This window comes from Macaca nemestrina, chromosome 3 (assembly GCF_043159975.1).
Source record: "Macaca nemestrina isolate mMacNem1 chromosome 3, mMacNem.hap1, whole genome shotgun sequence".
Lineage (NCBI taxonomy): Eukaryota > Metazoa > Chordata > Mammalia > Primates > Cercopithecidae > Macaca > Macaca nemestrina.
Window position 1 is genome coordinate 119,553,356 of NC_092127.1, and position 22,678 is coordinate 119,576,033.

At 39.3% G+C, this 22,678-nt stretch overlaps 1 protein-coding gene across 2 annotated transcripts in view; it reads left to right on the top strand.

The window, feature by feature from the left end:
- SPMAP2L (sperm microtubule associated protein 2 like) overlaps nucleotides 1–22,678 on the top strand; it is an 83,042-nt gene that overhangs the window by 36,326 nt on the left and 24,038 nt on the right. For both annotated transcript variants that reach the window (XM_071093409.1, XM_011710734.2), the window contains one exon: nucleotides 5,668–5,796. In XM_071093409.1, coding sequence (XP_070949510.1) covers nucleotides 5,668–5,796 — 129 coding nt within the window. The remainder of the gene's footprint in view (nucleotides 1–5,667; nucleotides 5,797–22,678) is intronic.

Sequence of the window (22,678 nt, forward strand, 5' to 3'; positions counted from 1 at the left end):
GGAAATATGGATTTAGCACTCAGGAGACTACTTGAGAATAACTGGAGAGACTTATTCGGGAATTGCGTTTAGTAATAATAAAATAATATTGAGGATGGGCGCAGTGACTCACGCCTGTAATCCCAGCACTTTGGGAGGCTGGGATGGGTGGATCACTTGAGATCAAGAGTTTGAGAAAGCCTGGCTAACATGGCGAAACCCCATTTCTACTAAAAATACAAAAATTAGCCAGGCGTGGTGGCACACACCTGTAATTCCAGCTACTTGAGATAGGTTGCGGCAGGAGAATTGCTTGAACCTGGGAGGTGGCAGTTGCAGTGAGCCGAGATTGCACCACTGCAATCCAGCCTGGGTGACTGAGAGACTCCATCTCTAAATAATAATAATAATAATAATAATAAAAGTAATATTGAAGAGATTGGAAGCCTGGAGCATGTGCCATTGTTTGAGTTGTGAAAGAAATGCTACCTAAAGAAACAGAGAGAGGCCGGGCGTGGTGACTCATGCCTGTAATTCCAGCACTTTGAGAGGCCAAGGTGGGTGGATCACTTGAGGTCAGAAGTTTGAGACCAGCCTGGCCAACGTGATGAAACCCTGTCTCTAATAAAAATACAAAAATTAGCTGGGCATGGTGGCACGTACCTGTAGTCCCAGCTATTTGAGAGGCTGAAGCAGAATCGCTTAAGCCTGGGAGGCTGAGGTTGTAGTGAGCTGAGATCATGCAACTGCACTCCAGCACAGGTGACAGAGGTGACAGAGGGAAACTGTCTCAAAAAAAAAAAAAAAAAAAAAAAAAACAGAAACAAACAAACAAAAAAGAAACAGAGGAAGCTGCTAGAAGAGAACCAAGAAAGAGAGAGTCTCAAAGGCCAATGAAGAAAATTATTAAAAGAAAGATGGATCCTATGAGGAAACATTACAAGAATTTGTGGTTGGCGAGACTAGACTGGCAAAGAAAGTTTGAAGACTGATTTCTAAATTCAAAAAGTCCATAAAGCATTTTAAAGAGATAAAAGCTAAATAAGTATTTGTTATGATGGGAGAGATTATAAGAATTTCAGAACAGTACAACTCTGGAAATGGACTGATGAGAGCTGTTTTGTGTTTTCTAAATCTGGAAATCTGAAACAGACTAGAGTTTTAGCTGTGCAGAATGGGGTGATTGAACATTGAACCCCCCAGAATCCTTCTAGTTCCATTATTCTAGAATTCTGTGGGTAATTGTGATGGTGTCAGACTTGGTTCTGTTTCATGGATACATCAGACAGGTGTGGTATGGATAAAGATCCCATACTGTGTGGTCAAGTCCTAGATATGGACCATAGAAGATTACATTTTTATTTTCTTGATATTACTAGCCATGTAACTGCTAAACAGGTAATTTCTAAAATGCTGGCAATACAGTGGTACATTATCTGTATATAATACGCTACTTTAGCCTGTTGGTTAGCCTCCCTGCTTCCTGATGAAGTTTACCTCCAAATTTTTCTTTTTTTTTTTTCTTTTTGAGATGGAGTTTCCTCTCGTTGCCCAGGCTGGAGTGCAGTAGCGCGTTTTTGGCTCACTGCAACCTCCATCTCCTAGTTTCAAGTGATTCTTCCGCCTCAGCCTCCTGAGTAGCTGGGATTACAGGCATCCACCATCATGCCCAGCTGATTTTTGTATTTTTGTAGAGACAGGGTTTCACAACATTGGCCAGGCTGGTCTTGAACTCCTGACCTCAGGCAATCCACCTGCCTCGGCCTCCCAAAGTGTTGGGATTACAGGCATGAGCCACCATGCCCAGCCACCAAATTTTTCTTGACTGTGGAGTCTCTGCTCTTTCTCATCCCACTAATCTTTTCCTTCTAACTTACTTTAAGCCAAATATCCTGCTTTGTATATTATCCTCAATGCCTTTTGTTCATACTCTGTTTTCAAGTTCTTGTGGCCAAAATTTTTGTTTTATTTTTTTTTTTTAAATATATTGTGGGTATATAGTAAGTTTATATATTTACTTGTGGCCAAAATTTTTAAGCAGCTATAATCTCATGAGGGTTCAGTTCTTGGAGGGCATCATTTGGACCATATTTTATGCACTTAATTTCATTGTTGTTTCTAAGGTAATTTTTGCTCTGAATTTGAAACTGGGTGCAAACCCAGTATATATATACATATCACCTCAGCTTCCTAATCCCTGACTCTTCTAGCCTCTCTCCATCTGAGCTGTTATATTTACCCCTATCCAAAGACATATTTTTCACTCTTATTACCACTGATAATGGCCTGGCCAAATCCTATTGTCTTTTGATTTTTTTCAGAGCTCATCCTTTTATGATATCTAAGTTATATTTGATGCTTTTTGATATATTTTATTGTTTATCAAAATATATTTGGTTTGATATATTTTATGCATCCTTCTCTCAAACTCTTCCCCTCTTTGACTTCTATTACGTGGTTCTCTCACCTCTACCCACTACTTCTTTCTTTTTTTTGAGATGGAGTCTCGCTCTGTCACCCAGGCTAGAGTGGAGTGGCGTGATCTTGGCTCACTGCAGCCTCCACCTCCTGGGTTCAAGGGATTCTCCTGCTTCAGCCTCCCAAGTAGCTGGGATTATAGGCATGTGCCACCATGCCTGGCTAATTTTTGTATTTTTAGTAGAGAAGAGGTTTCACCATGTTGGCCAAGCTGGTCTCGAACTCCTGACCTCAGGTGATCTGCCCGCCTTGGCCTCCCAAAGTGCTGGGATTACAGGTGTGAGTCACTGCACCCAGCCTGCCCACTACTTCTTTCTTTGGGAGCCTAGTTACTCTCTTCCCCATGTGGATCTCCCTCCTGTGGCCCTCTTCACTTGAGGTCTAAACATCGGCATTTGCTTTTTATTCTGCCTGTGGTTATTCTCTCCTCTCTAATATGTGCTGCATGTCACCATCAGGTGAGTCCCCAGTTTTCACCATTCATTCATTCATCGAACCACTATGTGATTTTTCTTGTAGTTTTTTTTTTTTTTTTTTTTTTTTGACAGTCTCACTCTGCCACCCAGGCTGGAGTGCAGTGGTGCTATCTTGGCTCACTGTAACCTCTCCTCCCAGATTCAAGCAATTCTCCTGCCTCAGCCTCCCGAGTAACTGGGATTACAGGTGCACGCCACCATGCCCGGCTAATTTTTGTATTTTTAGTAGAGACGGGGTTTCACCATGTTGGCCAGGTTGGTCTTGAACTCTTGATTTCAAATAATCCACCTCCCTTGGCTTCCCAAAGTGCTGGGATTACAGGAGTGAGCCACCCCACCCGGCCTTTCTTGTGGCTTTTAAAAAAATTTATCTCATGTGCAAGGAACTAGCATGGTTTCTTTCACTGGGTAGATGCCTCGCATAATCCATTCAAGGAAGATCACTTAGTCAATTTAACAAAACCTATATCCTTCGCATACTGACAGAAACACTGACAGTATGTATGGAGGCCATATTTCCACATCTGGCTGTGCTGGCTTGAACAGACTCGATGAGAACAAGATCCCTGCCCAAATTTTTGCAGGTGGCTCCAGTAGAGTTTGATGAGACAAAAGGCCATCAAACAATATTGAGTACCACTTCTGTACAACACTAAACTATGCAAGGAAAACTCCCCAAAAGACTAAGACATGATCTGAAAGAATAGATAGGCTGGAGAGGCAGACACTCGACTTGATCAAGTTTGCTTTTAGAAAGATCACTCTGGCAGTGGCGTAGAGAAAGGCGTGGACATAATGAGAGTATGGACAAAAGAAGGAACAGTGGGAATGAGAGATGGACAGATTTGAGCCATATTTAGAAAATGGATTGGGAGGCCGAGGCGGGAGGATCACGAGGTCAGGAGATGAAGACCATCCTGGCTAACACAGTGAAACCCCGTGTCTATTAAAAATACAAAAAAAATTAGCCAGTCATGGTGGCAGGCGCCTGTAGTCCCAGCTACTCGGGAGGCTGAGGCAGGAGAATGGCGTGAACCCGGGAAGCAGAACTTGCAATAAGCCGAAATCGTGCCACTGCACTCCAGCCTGGGAGACAGAGGGAGACTCCATCTCAAAAACAAAACAAAACAAAACAAAAAAGAAAAACAAAAAGAAAATGGAATCAGCAGAAGGTAGGGAGCAAGGATATTAATTCTTGTTTCTAATAATAATTCTGACTGATGTTTACAGAGCAGAGAAAGAAAGATTATATCTAAAAATATAAGCAAAGCTGAAAAAAGAAAACCAGGGGTCTTTTTAAAGGGTTGACTCAATTAGTTGGGCAAATTTAATTATGTGTGAAGTCATAACAAATGTATGGAGGTTTTTTTTGTTTTGTTTTGTTTTGTTTGAGACAGGGTCTTGCTCTGTCACACTGGCTGGAGTGCAGTGGTCTGATTGATCTTGGCTTATTGCAGCCTCGACCTCTCAGGCTCAAGCAGTCTTCCCACCTCAGCCTCCAAAGTAGTTGGCACTACAGATGCTGCCACCATTGCTGGCTAGTTTTTTGATATTTTTTTGTAGAGACTAGGTTTCACCATGTAGCCCAGGCTGGTCTCTAACTCCTGGGCTCAAGTGATCCTCCTTCCTCCTGCCTCAGCCTCTCAAAGTGCTGGGATTACAGGTGTGAGCTACCACGCCTGGCCTGTATCTTTTTCTTACTCCTCCATCTCAAGGCCTTCTCCTGCCCTCCTTACCCATTTCAGCAATGTTGCTTAATTACATCCCAATGTGACATTCTACTTCCCCCTAAATATTCCTGGTTCCAGCCTTGGTCATTTCCATTTCCCATTGTTATCCCAACGTGGAATGTACCTCATTTCTGGCAATCTGTGCTTTTTACTTTCTTCCATGAAGCCTTTTCAGGTTAATTCCTTAATGATTTCTCCTTTTCTGTTCATCCCATGTTCAGTAATCCTCCCAATTTCACAGGGCTGTTGAGACTAAATGAACTGATATCTGTAAAGTACTTAGCACAATGCCTGGCAAAGGTTAAGTATTCCACAAATTATAGCTATTAATACTATTCTGTTACTATTTTATTTTCTAACCACCCGGTACAGGACTTCACCCAAAACAGGAGGCTAGTGTAGATAGTTAGAATGCTCATTTTATGCCAACCTGAGTATAAACCACAGGGTTTACTTGATGGCAGAAACAGAACTATCTCTAGTAGGTTCATTTTTGGTCACCTCATTTTAAGACAATAGGTTAAACAGTAATAGTTTAACTTCCATAAATACTATATTCATTTCAGATCCTTGTAAATAATAAAATTCTGTGATATAGTTCTTAAAATGAAGTAAAGTCAGTGTATAAAAGCCATCAAGAGCCATTTCTGGCCAGGCGCGGTGGCTCACGCCTGTAATCCCAGCACTTTGGGAGGTCAAGGCAGGTGGATCACTTGAGGTCAGGAGTTTGAGACCAGCCTGGCTAACATGGTGAAACCCTGTCTACTAAAAAATTAGCCAGGTGTGGTGGTGCGTGCCTGTAATCCCAGCTACTTGGGAGGCTGAGGCATGAGAATCACTTGAATCCGGGAGGCAGAGGTTGCAGTGAGCCGAGATCGAGCCACTGCACTCCACTCCAGCCTGGGCAACAGAGCGAGACTCTGTCTCAGAAAAAAAAGAGTCAATTTTTAGATTTTCATTAGCAATCAATTTTTTTACCATTTTATTTGTATGTTTCTTAACAGAAAACTGTTTTGGGGAAATCAAGATCCTATTCGCCCTGTTTCCCAGGGTGCTTTGAAGGCTCAACTGACCAAAAGACTTGAGAACCTTGCCCAGCCCAAGGAAGTTTCCTGCCTCTATGTACCTAACAGGTTAGTGTCTGTGTGTTATCATGTTACTTTATCAGGAGGTTTTTTTGTTGTTGTTTTTTGTTTTTGAGATGGAATCTCAGACTGTCACCCAGGCTGGAGTGCAATGGCGTGATCTTGGCTCACTGCAACCTCTACCTCCCAGGTTCACGCGATTCTCCTGTCTCAGCCTCCCAAGTAGCTAGGATTACAGTCACACACCACACCAGGCTAATTTTTTGTATTTTTAGTAGAGACAGGGTTTCACTATGTTGGCCAGACTGGTCTTGAACTCCTGACATTGTGATCTCTCTGCCCTGGCCTCCGAAAGTGCTGGGATTACAGGCGTGAGGCACTGCGCCCGGCCTTTATCCTGAGTTCTTAGGGAAAATGGACATAGAACTTTTATCTAAAAGCCACAAATTGTTCAACGTGCAGTCAAAATTCACTGAGAATTAGGGATTCTATATCTGTTTCCAATCTGATGCTACAAGTAAGCTTTTCCAGAGCAAAATCTAGTATTTAACTATTGCAGACTTGTAATCTATTATAATGCTTTGGTTTATGAGGATTAAAAAAATAATAAAGTGAAGGTGTTACACAAGGATACTTCCAGAATTAGGAAGATATCTCTTCAAGATATCTCTGAAGAATTCTACAGAAGCCATTATTTTTTCAAGTTAGGGTCTCCAATTTTAGAATGAAAGACACTGTAGAAGTTCGGGGATACTGAAATCACCTGTTGCGACTCTTGCCGAGGACTGACCACTTCCTTCTCTAAGTTCTCCTCCTCTTGGCTTCAGTGATACTCTCCACCCTGGCTTCCCTCCCATCTTCTTCACCTTGCCCTCTCAATATCCTTTGTGGGTTTCTGTTTCTTTGCCATTGTTGCCCACTGTCTTGTCCCTGGATGCTTTCTCTTCCTGCTCTAAACTCTTCCCAAAGGTGGAGTTGTCCTCATAGGAATTTTGCTTCCATTCTTGTGGTGGTGACCTCCAACTCCTGTTCCCAGCCTAAACCTCTCTCCTGTCTCAGAATTATTGACTTCCCTGTAAGAAGGTGCTACAGGAATCTCCAACTCAACATGTTTGTATCATTTTTTTTTTTTTAATTGAGATGTTGTCTTGCTATGTTGCCCAGGCTGGTCTCGAACTCCTGGGCTTAAGCAGTCCTTCTTCCTTAGCCTTCCAAAGTGCTGGAATTACAGATGTGAGCCACTGTACCTGGCCAGCATATATGAAACTGAATTACTTTTTATTTTTTTGGAGACAGAGTCTTGCTCTGTTACCCAGGCTGGAGTGCAGTGGCCTGATCTCGGCTTACTGCAACCTCCACCTCCTGGGTTCAAGTAATTCTCTTGCCTCAGCCTCCCCAGTAGCTGGGATTACAGGTGTGAGCCACCATGCCCAGCTACTTTTTGTATTTTTAGTAGAGAGGGAGTCTTGCCATGTTGGCCAGGCTAGACTCAAACTCCTGGTTTCACGTGAGCCACCCACCTGGGCCTCTCAAAGTACTGGGATTACACACATGAGCCATCGCGCCTCGCCAGACCTGCTTTTTAATCTAATGTTGAGGTGGATACTTGCTTCAGAATGATATTTACAGGCTACAATCATTGGTGTATTTGTTTACTTGTAAAAGTTTGTTCAAGAAGGTGAATTCAATAATATTTTCAAATTTCTTAGTGAAGATCACTTCATTTTTTTTAACACAAGAATACCAGTTGTACATGATTAATTTTATCTTCTTTCTAGAAAATACAGAAATGATCTTTGCATGTTTGGTGACATTTTATCATTATGTTTGGTGGCATGTTACTATTAAATTTAATTCGGCAAATATTTTGCTACAACAGAATACCTGAGGCTGGGTAATTTACAAAGAGAACAGGTTTATTTAGCTCACGGTTCTATAAACAGAGAAGTATAAGAAGCATGGTGCTGGCATCTGCTGGGCTTCTGGTGAGGGCTTTTCATGCTACTTCATAACATTAAGAAGAAAGTCAAAGGGAAAGCAGACATGTGCAAAGAGGGAAAACCGAGCGGCATCTAGTTTCATAACAACCCATTCTCATGGGCACATTCCTGTCAAAACTAATCCCGGCTCAAGAGAGTGAGAACTCACTCACTACCGAGAATGGTACCAAACCATTCATGAAGCATCCGTCCCCATGACCCAACACCTCCCATTAGGCCTCAACTTCCAACACCACCACACTGGGAATCAAATGTCTTTTTCTTTTTTTTTTTTTTTTGAGATGGAGTCTTGCTCTGTCGCCCAGGCTGGAGTGCAGTGGCGCGATCTTGGCTCACTGCAACCTCCGCCTCTGGGTTCAAGCGATTCTCCTGCTTCAGCCTACCGGGTAGCTGCGATTACAGGTGCCCACCACCTCGCCCAGCTAATTTTTGTATTTTTAGTAGAGATGGGGTTTCATCATGTTGGCCAGGCTGGTCTCGAACTCCTGACCTCAGGTAATCTGCTTGCCTCGGCCTCCCAAAGTGCTGGGATTACAGGCATGAGCCACCGCACCCGGCCTGGGAATTAAATTTCAGCATGAGCTTTGGTGGAGGCAAACAAACATATCCAAATTATAGCACAGGGGCAAAGGCAAGTAAGACACTATTACTGCTTTTAAGGAGTTTATCATCTATTATGGGGGATATACAAGGTCGATTAAAGTAATAACTAAGAAGCCTTTGGAGTTCAATAAAGAAGAGATTATATTTAGTTGGGAGGGATCAAGGAGGAGAAAAAAGCTGAATTTTTCCTTTCCCTAGTCTATCTTCCTAAAAGTAGCCTCAATTTTCTCATGATTTCTTCCAGAAAAAATAAATAAAATTATGCATATATGTATCTTTTGCCCTTTAAAAAAAAAAAAAAAGCAAAAGGAATCTTTTGTGTGTGTGTATGTTTATATGTGGTTTCTTTCTGGTAAAATCCTTGATCTTCTCTCCTTTAAAATGTGTTCCCCAGACTTGAGCCATCAATATATTATCTTCACAAGCTGCCGTATTTGTGTACCATTAAATTATTTATTCAGTATTTGTATTTAAATGACATGTGTCTAGTACAACTCTTAAAATACCACTCATTCCCTCTAAATTCACTCAAGTGCTACCTAAAACCATTTGCAATACCATTTGCGGTATGTGTGCATCACATTTGCTTCATATTATTTTAGACTTTTCCCTTATATCTTTATTTTACTTAATTCTGTACTGTATAATAAGAATATATTTTAAAAGGCAACAAAAATCTACTGTAGGCTTACAACTCAGAGAACTAATTTTGTCATATTCTAATCTGTTTTTTTTTTTACTATGGGTGTATTTACATATATAGCCTACTTAAAGAGTTAGAGATAATAAATATATAATTTATATAGTGCTTTTTGCACTTAAAAATCTTTCCAAACTTTTAAGGAAGAGTAGATAATTTATTAAGCAGGTAATTCTTCTATTGTTAGAGATATAGTATATTTCCAATTTTTATAGCATATGTAACATTGTTGTGAATGAACTTGTTCGTGCATGAAATTTTCATGAATTTTTAATTATATATATGGACTTGATTGCATGAGTTAATTACTGCATCTAAAACTAAGAATGTTGTTAAGGTTTTTTTTTTTTTTTTCTTTTGGAGGCTGGAGTGCAGTGGTGTGATCTTGGCTCACTGCAACCTCTGCCTCCCGGGTTCAAGAGATTCTCCTGCTTCAGCCTCCTGAGAACTAGGACTACAGGCACACGCCACCATGCCTGGCTAATTTTTTTTCTTTTTCTTTTTTTTTTTTGTATTTTTAGTAGAGACGGGGTTTCACCATGTTGGCCAGGCTGGTCTCGAACTTCTGACCTCATGGGATCTGCCTGCCTCGGCCTCCCAAAGTGCTAGGATTACAGGTGCGAGCCACCACGCCTGGCCTGCTGTTAAGGCTTTTGATGCTCGAATTTGCTTTTGGTGCTTGCTGGTTGGATGATTAAAGCTTTCTGCTAAGTTAGCTCTCTGAGGAAAGACTGTTGGGGGAGGGGAAGGAGACGGGTACAGGCAGTGAGGGAGTTTAAAGTAACAAGAAAAGGATGAAGATACTATTATTTACCTGAAGTCTGGTTTTAGATAAAATACTAGTTTAAGGTGGCCATTTCTCTATCTCTTTCAATATATAACTTTAACAAAAAGTTAACGAACTTTTTCTGGAAAGGGCCAGATAGTAAAGTTAGCCACACAGTCTTTGTTGCAACTACCCAGCTCTACCATTATAGCACCAGAGCATCCATAGACATTATGTACATATACACATTGTATGTGATGCAATACAGCTTTAGAATTCTTGCATCTATGTCCATGAGGGATATCGGTTTGTAGTTTTCTTGTATTGTCCTTGTCTGGTTTTGGCATTATGGTAATGGTGTCCTCATAGAATCACTTGGAGAGTATATAGACTTGGTATTTATTGGTATTTATATAGTGGAATTCTCCAATGAAGTCATCTGGGCCTGGAGTATTTTGGTGAGGTGGTTTTTAAACTATAAATTTATTTTATAGGTACAGGGCTATTCAGATGATGTATTTCTTTCTGAGTCAGCATTGGCAGTGTGTGTCTTTCAGATAATTTATTAATTTTGTTGAAGCCGCAATCTGTGGAATTTTTTTTTTTTTTTTTTTTTTTTTTTTTTTTTTTTTGAGACGTAGTCTTGCTCTGTCACCCAGACTGGAGTGCAGTGGCATGATGTCTGCTCACTGCAATCTCCACCTCCCAGTCTCAGGCGAACCTCCCACCTCAGCCTCCAAAGTAGCTGGGACTACAGGCATGGCACGCACCACCATGACCAGGCTAATTCTTCGTATTTTTAGTAGAGAGGGAGTTTCACCACGTTGATCTGGCTGGTCTTGAACTCCTGACCTCAAGTGATCCACCCACCTCAGCCTCCCAAAATGCTGGGATTACAAGCATGAGCCACTGCACCCAGCTCATTTATTAATTTCATCTGTTTTAAAATTTATTGGCATAAAGTTGTTCATATATTTTCTTACTTTTGATAGCTATGCAACCTCCTGTGATGATTCCCCCAACCCCTCGTTTCTGGTATTAGTAGGTTGTGCCTTCTCTCTTTTTTTGCTGACATTCTGGCTAGAGATCTATCCGTTTTTGGTTCCATTGATTTTCTCCATTATTTTACTGCTTTTTATTCATTGATTTCTCCTCTGATCTTTATTACTTCCTTTTTTCTGCTTACTTTTTATTTTATGTGCTTTTCTTTTTCTAGTTTCTTATGATGGAAACTGAGATTGTTGACTTGAGACCTTTCTTACTTTTTCTAATATAGTCATTAGTGGGGTGCATTTTCCTCTAAGTGTTGTTTTAGATGCATTCCACAAATGTTGATATATTGTGCCTTAATTTTCATTTAGTTGAAAAAACTTTCTAATACCCTTTTTGATATCATGTTTCAGCCATGGATATCAGATGTATATTATTTAGTTTTCAAAACATATGGGGGATTTTCCAGATGTCTTCCTATTGATTTCTAATTTAATACCACTATGGCTAAAGAACATATTTTGCATTATTCTAGTCCTTTTGAAACTTCTTTTATGTCCCAGAATATGATCTATCTTGATAAATGTTCGATGTGCACTTGCAAAGAATGTGTATTTTGCTCTAATGGGTAAAGTGTTCTATAAATGTCACTTAAGCCAAGTTGGTTGGAAGTCTTGTCCAGGTTTTCTACACCCTTACTGATATTCTGTTTACTTACTTGTTCTATCAGTTATCATGATGGAATATTGAAATTTCTGACCATAATTGTGGATTTGTCTATTTCTCCTTGCAATTCTATTGGTTTTTACTTTATGTACTCTAAGCTCTGTTATTAAATGCATAAAACTTCAGAATTACAGTTGAGCATCCCTAATAAAAAAAATATCTGAAATCCAAAATGCTCCAAATCCAAAACATTTTCCATGTTGACATGACTGGAAAGTTACACACCTGACCTCGTGTGATGGGTCATGGTCAAAACACAAGCACACAACCCATAGTTTATTCATCATCCATAAGGGAAAGTAGACGCATTCCTCTTTCTGCACTCCCATGCAAGGACATCTATGCAAGTTAATCAAATGGTTTTGTTTCAGGTAGACAATTATTTAAAATATTCTATAAAATTACCCTCAGGCTATATGTATTAGGTAGATTTGAAACATAAATGAATTTTGTGTTTAGACTTGGGACTCTTTCCAAGATATCTCATTATGCATATACATATTTATTCCTCAATCCAAAAAATTAAAAATCTAAAACACTTCTAGTCCCAAGCATTTTGAATAAGGGATACAGTTAACCCCTTTATTATTACAAATTGACCCTTTTTATCATTGGTAACATATGTTTTACTCTGAAATCTACTTTGTCTGTTGTTAATACATCTATGGCAGCTTTCTTTTCATTATTGTTAGCATGACATATATTTTTTATCCATTTACTTTTAACCTATTTGTGTCTTTACATTACAAGTACATTTGTTATAGGCAAATGTTGTTTTTTTATCCAATCTGATAATCTCTGTTTTTAAATTGAGGTATTTAGATCATTTACATTTACTGTGATTACTAATATGTTCAGATTTAAAGCTACCAACTTGCTGTTGTTTTCTGTTTAGTCCATCTTTCTTTCGTTCCCCTTTCCCCTCTTTGTTGCCTTCTTATGTATGTATGTATGTATGTATGTATGTATGTATGTATGTATATATTCGAGATGGAGTTTTGCTTTTGTTGCTCAGGCTGGACTGTGGCACAGTCTCAGCTCACTGCAACCTTTGCCTTCCGGGTTTAAGCAATTCTCCTGCCTCGCCTCCTGAGTAGCTGGGATTACAAGTGCCCACAGGTGCCTGGCTAAATGTTGTATTTTTAGTAGAAACAGGGTTTCACCGTGTTGGCCAAGCTAGTCTTGAACTCCTGACCTCATGATCCACCTGCCTTGGCCTCCCAAGGTGCTGGGATTACAGGCATTAGCCACTGTGCCCGGCCTGTTGCCTTCTTTTAAATTAATTGATTTTTTATTATTCCAACTTATCTTCTTTGTTGGTTTATTCACTATAAATTTTTTTGTTCATTTTTTAGTAGTTACTTTAGAACTTATAATGTACATCTTCAACTTATCACAGTCTATCTTTCTATCTTTAATTAATTAATTAATTAATTTTTTATTATGCTTTAAGATCTAGGGTACATGTGCACAATGTGCAGGTTTGTTACACATGTATATATGTACCATGTTGGTGTGCTGCACCCATTAACTTGTCATTTACATTAGGTATATCTCCTAATGCTCTCTCTCCCCTCTCCCCTGACCCCACGACAGGCCCCGGTGTGTGATGTCCCTTTCCTGTGTCCAAGTGATCTCATTGTTCAATTGCCACCTATGAGTGAGAACATGTGGTGTTTGGTTTTCTGTTCTTGCGATAGTTTGCTGAGAATGATGGTTTCCAGCTGCATCCATGTCCCTACAAAGGACATGAACTCATCCTTTTTTATGGCTGCATAGTATTCCATGGTGTATATGTGCCACAATTTCTTAATCCAGTCTGTCACTGATGGACATTTGGGTTGATTCCAAGTCTTTGCTATTGTGAATAGTGCTGCAGTAAACATATGTGTGCATGTGTCTTTATAGCAGCATGACTTATAATCCTTTGGGTATATACCCAGTAGTGGGATGGCTGGGTCAAATGGTATTTCTAGTTCTAGACCCTTGAGGAATCACCATACTGTCTTCCACAATGGTTGAACTAGTTTACAGTCCCACCAACGGTGTAAAAGTGTTCCTATTTCTCCACATCCTCTCCAGCACCTGTTGTTTCCTGACATTTAAATGATCGCCATTCCAACTGGTGTGACATGGTATCTCATTGTGGTTTTGATTTGCATTTCTCTGATGGTAAGTGATGATGAGCATTTTTTCATGTGTCTGTTGGCTGCATAAATGTCTTCTTTTGAGAAGTGACTGTTCATATCCTTTGCCCACTTTTTGATAGGGTTGTTTGTTTTTTTCTTGTAAATTTGTTTGAGTTCTTTGTAGGTTCCAGATACTAGCCTTTTGTCAGATGAGTAGATTGCAAAAATTTTCTCCCATTCTGTGGGTTGCCTGTTCACTCTGATGGTAGTTTCCTTTGCTGTGCAGAAGCTCTTTAGTTTAATTAGATCCCATTTGTTAATTTTGGCTTTTGTTGCCATTGCTTTTGGTGTTTTAGACATGAAGTCCTTACCCATGCCTATGTCCTGAATGGTATTGCCTAGGTTTTCTTCTAGGGTTTTTATGGTTTTAGGTCTAACATTTAAGTCTCTAATCCATCTTGAATTAATTTTTGTATAAGGTGTAAGGAAGGGATCAGTTTCAGCTTTCTACATATGGCTAGCCAGTTTTCCCGGCACCATTTATTAAATAGGGAATCCTTTCCCCATTTCTTGCTTTTGTCAGGTTTGTCAAAGATCAGATGGTTGTAGATGTGTCGTATTATTTCTGAGGGCTCTGTTCTGTTCCATTGGTCTGTATCTCTGTTTTGGTACCAGTACCATGCTGTTTTGGTTACTGTAGCCTTGTAGTATAGTTTGAAGTCAGGTAGCGTGATGCCTCCAGCTTTGTTCTTTTGGCTTAGGATTTTCTTGGCAATGTGGGCTCCTTTTTGGTTCCATATGATCTTGAAAGTAGTTTTTTCCAGTTCTGTGAAGAAAGTCATTGGTAGCTTAATGGGGATGGCATTGAATCTATAGATTACCTTGGGCAGTATGGCCATTTTCACGATATTGATTCTTCCTATCCATGAGCATGGAATGTTCTTCCATTTGTTTGTGTCCTCTTTTATTTTATTGAACAGTGGTTTGTAGTTCTCCTTGAAGAGGTCCTTTACATCCCTTGTAAGTTGGATTCCTAGGTTTTTTTTTTTTTTTTTTGAGTCAGAGTCTTGCTCTGTAGCCCAAGCTGGAGTGCAGTGGCGTGATCTTGGCTCACTGCAAACTCTGCCTCCTAGGTTCACGCCATTCTCCTGTCGCAGCCTCTCAAGTAGCTGGGACTACAGGAGCCCACCACCACGCCCGGCTAATTTTTTTTGGTATTTTTTTAGTAGAGAGGGATTTTCACCATGTTAGCCAGGATGATCTGACCTCGCGATCCGCCCGCCTCGGCCTCCCAAAGTGCTGGGATTACAGGCATGAGCCACCGCGCCTGGCCAGGTATTTTGTTCTCTTTGAAGCAATTGTGAATGGGAGTTCACTCATGATTTGGCTCTCTGTTTGTCTGTTATTGGTGTATAAGAATGCCTGTGATTTCTGCACATTGATTTTGTATCCTGAGACTTTGCTGAAGTTGCTTATCAACTTAAGGAGATTTTGGGCTGAGACAATGGGGTTTTCTAAATATACAACTATGTCATCTGCAAACAGGGACAATTTGACTTCCTCTTTTCCTAACTGAATACCCTTTATTTCTTTCTCCTGCCTGATTGCCCTAGCCAGAACTTCCAACACTATGTTGAATAGGAGTGGTGAGAGAGGGCATCCCTGTCTTGTGCGAGTTTTCAAAGGGAATGCTTCCAGTTTTTGCCCATTCAGTATGATATTGGCTATGGGTTTGTCATAAATAGCTCTTATTATTTTGAGATACGTTCCATCAATACCGAATTTATTGAGTGTTTTTAGCATGAAGGGCTGTTGAATTTTGTCAAAGGCCCTTTCTGCATCTATTGAGATAATCATGTGGTTTTCGTCTTTGGTTCTGTTTATATGCTGGATTATGTTTATTGATTTGTGTATGTTGAACCAGCTTTGCATCCCAGGGATGAAGCCCATTTGATCATGGTGGATAAGCTTTTTGATGTGCTGCTGGATTCAGTTTGCCAGTATTTTATTGAGAAGTTTTGCATTGATGTTCATCAGGGATATTGGTCTAAAATTCTCTTTTTTTGTTGTGTCTCTGCCAGGCTTTGGTATCAGGATGATGTTGGCCTCATCAAATGAGTTAGGGAGTATTCCCTCTTTTTCTATTGATTGTAATAGTTTCAGAAGGAATGGTACCAGCTCCTCCTTGTACCTCTGGTAGAATTCGGCTGTGAATCCGTGTGGTCCTGGACCTTTTTTGGTTGGTAGGCTATTGATTACTGCCTCAATCTCAGAGCCTGTTATTGGTCTATTCAGGGATTCAACTTCTTGTTGTTCTTTGTTTTTTAGTAGTTACTGTAGAACTTACAATGTACTTCTTCAACTTATCACAGTCTATCTTTCTATCTTTAATTTATAATACTTAATGTATCATGTAAGAGTTGTTTTTTTTTTTTTTTTTTTTTTTTTTTTTGAGGCGGAGTTTTGCTCTGTCATCCAGGCTGGAGTGCAGTGGCGCAATCTCAGCTCACTGTAACCTCCGTCTCCCAGGTTCAAGCGACTCTCCTGCCTCAGCCTCCCAAGTAGCTGGGATTACAGGCATGCGCAACCACACCCAGCTAATTTTTGTATTTTTAATAGAGTTGGGATTTCAGCATGTTGGTCAGGCTGGTCTCGGACTCCTGACCTTGTGATCCACCTGCTTTGGCCTCCCAAAGTTCTAGGATTACAGGCACGAGTTATCGTGCCCGGCCTAGTGTAAGATTCTTATAATGGTATATTACCATTTCCTTACTTCTGGCCTTTGTGCCACTGTGATCATACATTTTACTTCTATAAATCTTACAATATATTATTGTTATTTTTGCTTTAAACAGTCAAATCTTTTAAGGAGATTTTTAAAATAAGAAAAAGTGTTTTATATTTACCTGCGTTCTTACCATTTCCCATACTCTGCATTCCTTTGTGTAGATCTATTAAATCTATACATTTCATTTTGTATTTTTCTTCTTCCTCAAGGGCTTTCTTTAATAATAATTTTTTTTTTTAATTGAGATGAAGCATCGCTCTGTCACCCAGGCTGGAGTGCAGTGGTATATTGGCTCACAGCAACTTCTACCTCATGCTTTCAAGTGATTCTCCTGTCTCAGGCTCCCAAGTAGCTGAGATTACAGGTGTGCACCACCATGCCTGGCTAATTTTGGTGTTTTTTATTTTATTTATTTATTTTAGTAGAGACAGGGTTTCACCATGTTGGCCAGGCTGGTCTCGAACTCTTGACTTCAAGTGATCCGTCTGCCTCGGCCTCCCAAAGTGCCGGGATTACAGATGTGAGCCACCATGCCCAGCTTATACTTTTAGTTCAGGCCTGCTGCTGCTGAATTCTTTCAGCTTTGCATATCTTAAAATTCTTTATTTCACTTTCATTTTGAACTGTATTTTTGGTGGGCATAGAACTCCAGATGGACAAATACTGCCTCACTATCTCCATTATTTCTGATGAGACTTCAACTGTTATTTTGCTTTAATTATTTTTCTCTTTGTCTCTGTTTTTTAAAAATTTGATTATAATATATCTTAATGTTTTTTTCTTAACATTTCTTCTGTTCAGGGTTCATTAACATTGGATCTTTAAATTTATGATTTTCATCTAATTTGGAAAACTTTCAGTTATTATTATTTTAGATGTTTTTTTCTGGGCTCTTTCCAGGCTCTAGTTAGACGTATTAGACTGCTTGAAGTTTTCCCACAGCACATTGAGTGTGTTTCCTCATCTCTGTGTTTTATTTCTCTCTATGTCTTCATTAATCTTTTCTTCTACAGTGTAATATTTGTCTCACCCAGAGTATTTTTCATCTCACCCACTGTAGTTTTTAATCTTTAGAGGTTCATTTGGGTATTTCTATATTTTGTCTCTACTTAACATGCTCAATCTTTTCTTTGCCTTCTTGAAAACATGCAATGCAGTTACAATAGCTGTTTTAATGTTCTTGCCTACTAATTTTATAATATATCATTTCTGGGTCTGTTTCTAATAATTGATTTTTCTCATTATGGGTCATAATTTACTGCTTCTTTGCATACCTGATAGTTTTTGATTGGGTACCAAATATTGCAAATTTTACCTTACTGGCTCCTGGATGTTTTTGTATTCCTATAAATATTCTTGAGCTTTGTTTTGGGATGTAGTTACCTTATTTCTAAACAGTTTGATCTTCTGAGGTTTTCTTTTTTTAAAAAAATTAGCTTTATTGTGATTAATCCACTTACCAAATAATTTGCTCATTTAAGGTATATAATTTAATATAAAAGTATAGTGGCTTATGCCTATAATCCTACATTGGGGGGCTGAAGTGGGAGAATCGCCTGTGCTCAGGAGTTAAGACCAGCCTGGGCAACATAGACCCCATCTCTGTACTGAAAAAAATTAAAAATGAAAAATTAAAGTGTATAAATCAGAGTTTGGTAGTATATTCACAGGACTGTGTAACTATCATCAAAATCTAATTTTAGAACATTTTGTCTTCCCTAAAAGAAACATTAAACTCATTAGCAGTCAATTCTTATTCCAACGTCTCCAAGCCCTAAGCAACCACTAATCTATTTTCTGTTCCTATAAATTTACCTATTCTGGCAATTTTATATGAATGGAATCTTACAATATGTTGTTCTTTGTGACTGTCATTTTGCTTAGCACAATATTTTCAAGATTCATCTGTGTTGTAGCATGTATAAGTACATTTGTTTTTATGGCTAAGTAATCTTTAATTGTATGGCTTTGCCACATTTTATTTATCAATTCATCAGTTGTTAGACATTGACCTCTTTTTACATTTTGGCAAAAGTAATGCTGCTATGATCATTTGTGTACAAGCTTTTGTGTGAATTTATGTTTCATTCCTCTTGAATATATAGCAGCAGTTGAATTGCTGTTTCACATGATAACCCTATATTTAACTTTTTGATGAACTGCTAGACTGTTTTCCAAAGTGACTGTGTCATTTTATAATCCCACCAGTAATGAATGAGAGTTCCAATATCTCCACATCCTTACCAACACTTGTTATTATCTTTTTGATACAGCTGTCCTCGTATGTGTGAAGCAGTACTCATTGTGGTTTTGATTTGCATTTCCTTAATGATTTTTGATGTTGAACATTTTTTCATTTGTTTATTGGCATTTGAATACCTTCTTTGGAGAAATGTTCATCCAAATCCTTTGTCCATTTTTGAGGCTTGCTTTTAAGTTTTTTTTTTTTTTTTTTTTTTTTTTTTTAAAAACGGGACTGGTGGCTGGGTGTGGTGGCTCATGCTTGTAATCCCAGCACTTTTGGGAGGCCCAGGTGGGTGGATCACTTGAGGTCAGGAGTTTGAGACCAGCCTGCCCAACATGGTGAAACCTCATCTCTACTAAAAATACAAACAATTAGCTGGGTATGGTGGTGAGCACTTGTGGTCTCGGCTACTTAGGAGGCTAAGGTGGGAGGATCACTTGAACCTGGGAGGTCGAGGCCATGATTGCCTTGCTGCACTCCAGCCTGGGTGATAGAGTGAGACCCTGTCTCAAAAAAGAAGTTACTGGAGATGTCTTTATTCTAGGGATAAACCCAGTCCCTATTATTTTGTTATGCCTGGAAGTGGAAATCTCTTGTAAGCATTTTAATTTACCAAAGTATTTACTTTAAAAATACTATCATTTGTATTTCATGACCCAAGGATTTATGCTGTAATACTAAGTGAAAAATTTGAACATAAAACTGTATATATACTGTGATCCTACTTTTATTTTAAAACGTTTATTCCTTAAGCATACCAAGATATTTCCCATCTCAAGGCCCTTTTCACATTTTCTCCTCTGCCTAGAATGCTTTCCCCATTTTTAAGTCACTAAGATGTTTTGATCCTTTAAGTCTCACCCTAGGTCTCAGCTTTTCACAGAGACCCTCCCTGACTATTCTCTTCAGCACAACTTTCAACATTCTCACAAACCTACCCAGGAAGCCTCTATCTCTGCTGAATAGTTGATGCCTTCACAGTATTCACCATAACTATTTACAGTTACGTGTTGCTTAATGACAGGGATATGTTCTAAGAAATGCATTGTAGGAGATTTAGTTGTTGTACAAACATCATAAAGTGCACTCACACAAACCTAGATGGTATAGCCTACTACACACCTGAGCTATGTGGTGTAGCCTGGTGCTCTTGGGCTACAAAGCTGTGCAGCATGTTACAGAATACCGTAGGCAATTATAACACAATGGTAAGTATTTGTGTATCTAAACATATCTATACATAGAAAAGGCACAGAAAACTATGGTATAAAAGATAAGAAATGGTACACCTGAATAGGACATTCACTAAGAATGGAGCTTGCAGGACTGGAAGTTGTTCTGGGTGGGTCAGTGAGTGTGTGGTGAGTGAACGTGAAGGTCCAGGACATCACTGCATGTAGACTTTATAAACACTGTACACTGAAGTTATACTGTTTATGAAAAATTTTTTTCTTTAATAATATATTCACTTTAGCTCACAATAAGCTTTTTTAAAAACAATTTTATTTATTTATTTATTTCTGAGACAGGCTCTTGCTCTATCACCCAGGCTGGAGTGCAGTGGTGCAATCTTGGCTCACTGCAACCTCCTCCTCCCGGGTTCAAGTGATTCTCCTGCCTCAGCCCCTCAAGTAGCTGGGACTATAGGCATGTGCCACCACACCCGGTTAACTTTTGTATTTTTAGTAGAGTCAGGGTTTCACCATGTTGGCCAGGCTGGTCTGGAACTCCTGAGCTAAGGTGATCCCCCACCTCAGCCTCCCAAAGTGCTGGGATTACAGGTATGAGCTACTGTGCCTGGCCTTTATAAGCTTTTTAACTTAAAAAACAAACAAATAAACAAACAAAACTTTTTGACTTTTATAATAACGCTTAGCTTAAAACACAAACACATTATACAGCTATCCAAAAATATTTTTTCTTTATATCCTTATTATTATTTTTTAATCCAATGGACTCTACTTGATATGTATCCTTATAATATAAGCTTTTTTTTTTCTATTTTAAAATGTTTTAAACTTTAAAACTTTTTCTTTTTTTTTTTCAGAGAAGGTCTTGCTCTGTTGCCCTTACTGGAGCGCAGTCATACTGCTCACCATAACCTCAGCCTCCTGGGCTCACGCGATCCTCCCACCTCAGCCTCCCAAGTAGCTGAGACTACAGGTGTGCGCCACCACACCTGGTTAATTGCTTTGGATTTTTTTGGTAGAGACAGGGCTTTGCCATGTTGCCCAGGCTGATCTCAAACTCCTGGGCTGAAGCAATCCACCCGCCTGGGCATGGTGGCTAGCACCAGTAATCCCAATGCTTTGGGAGGCCAAAATGGGAGGATAATTTGAGGCCAAGAGTTCAAGACCAACCTGGGCAACACAGTAAGACCCCCATCTCTAAAAAAATTAAAAAAATTATCTGGGCATAGTGGCACATGCCTGTAGTCCTAGCTACTCAGGAGGCTGAGATAGGAGGATTGCTTAAGCCCAGGAGTTTGAGGCTGCAGTGAGCTATGATCACACTGCTCTCCAACCTGGGTGACAGAAAAAGAAGGTACAAATAAAGATTAGCCTAGGCCTACAGAGGGTCAGGATCATTCATATCACTATCTTCCACCTCCACATCTTGTCTCACTGGAAGGTCTTTAGGAGCAAAACATGCATGGAGCTGTCATCTCCTATGATAAAATGCCTTTTTCTGAAATACCTCCTCAAGGACCTGTCTGAGGCTGTTTTTTTATAAGTAGAAAGAGTACACTCTAAAATAACAATACAAATACATAAACCTGTAACATATAGTAAATACATAAACCAGTAACATAGTTGTTTATCATCACTATCAAGTATTATGTACTGTTTAAAACTGGATTTTACAGGGAAGTAAAAAAAAAGTATTATGTACTATACAGAATTGTATGTGCTGATGGGTTTGTTTACAGCAGCATAACCATAAACATGTGAGTCATACATTGTGCTATGATGTTATGATGGCTACAACATCACAAAGCAATAGGAATTTTTCAGCTCCAGTACAATCCAGTATAATTGTCGTATAGGTGGTTCATTGTTGACTGAAAGGTCATTACACAGTGCTTGACTGTATTTTACATTTGGTATTCTCCGCTTGACATAGGGAAAAAGCTGCAAGAAAGCAGTGATTATCCTATTCTCCACTCTCTTCTAGTGAGTGCTCCTAACACAGCACCTGGTGCTCCATAAGTATTTTTTGAGTGTATAAATAGAGGGAAAAAAGACTCAAATTATTCCAAGATATTACCCGTTACTATCTCTGAATAGTGGACTACTGTATGCTTTTTGTTTCTCTCTCTTAAACTTTATTTTACAAGTTTTCTATACTGAATATTTGTCCCTTTTACAATGAGAAAAATGCAGCATACTCTATTAAAATAATATTTGAAGCTGGGAGTGGTGACTCACACCTGTAATCCCAGCACTTTGGAGGCTGAGATGGGCAGATCACCTGAGGTCAGGAGTTCGAGACCAGGCTAGTCAACATGGCAAAACCCTGTCTATACTAAAAATACAAAAATTAGCTGGGGGTGGTGGTGTACACCTATAATTCTAGCTACTTGGGAGGCTAGGCAGGAGAATTGCTTGAACCCAGGAGGCAGAGGTTGCAGTGAGCCGAGATTGCACCATTGTACTCCAGCCTGGGTGATGGAACAAGACTCTATCTCCAAAAAAAAAAAAAAAAAAATGAGTACCTCCTCCGTTGACAGCACTGTGAAACTTGGATGCGTGGATGACTCTGGGAGGAGGAGAGGTACACAAGGGCAGCAACAGTACATTCTGTTAATATGCAGCATCTATAAGGAAAAGATATGCAAATATGAAATTAAAAATCAATATAAAAGTTGATTAATAGAATCATTTGAATAGTGCTTTGTGAATTATAAAATAACACACACTTCTCTTGTTTAGCCTTCATAAAACCATACATTGTTTATTTTCTCCATTTTATAGAACACCTAT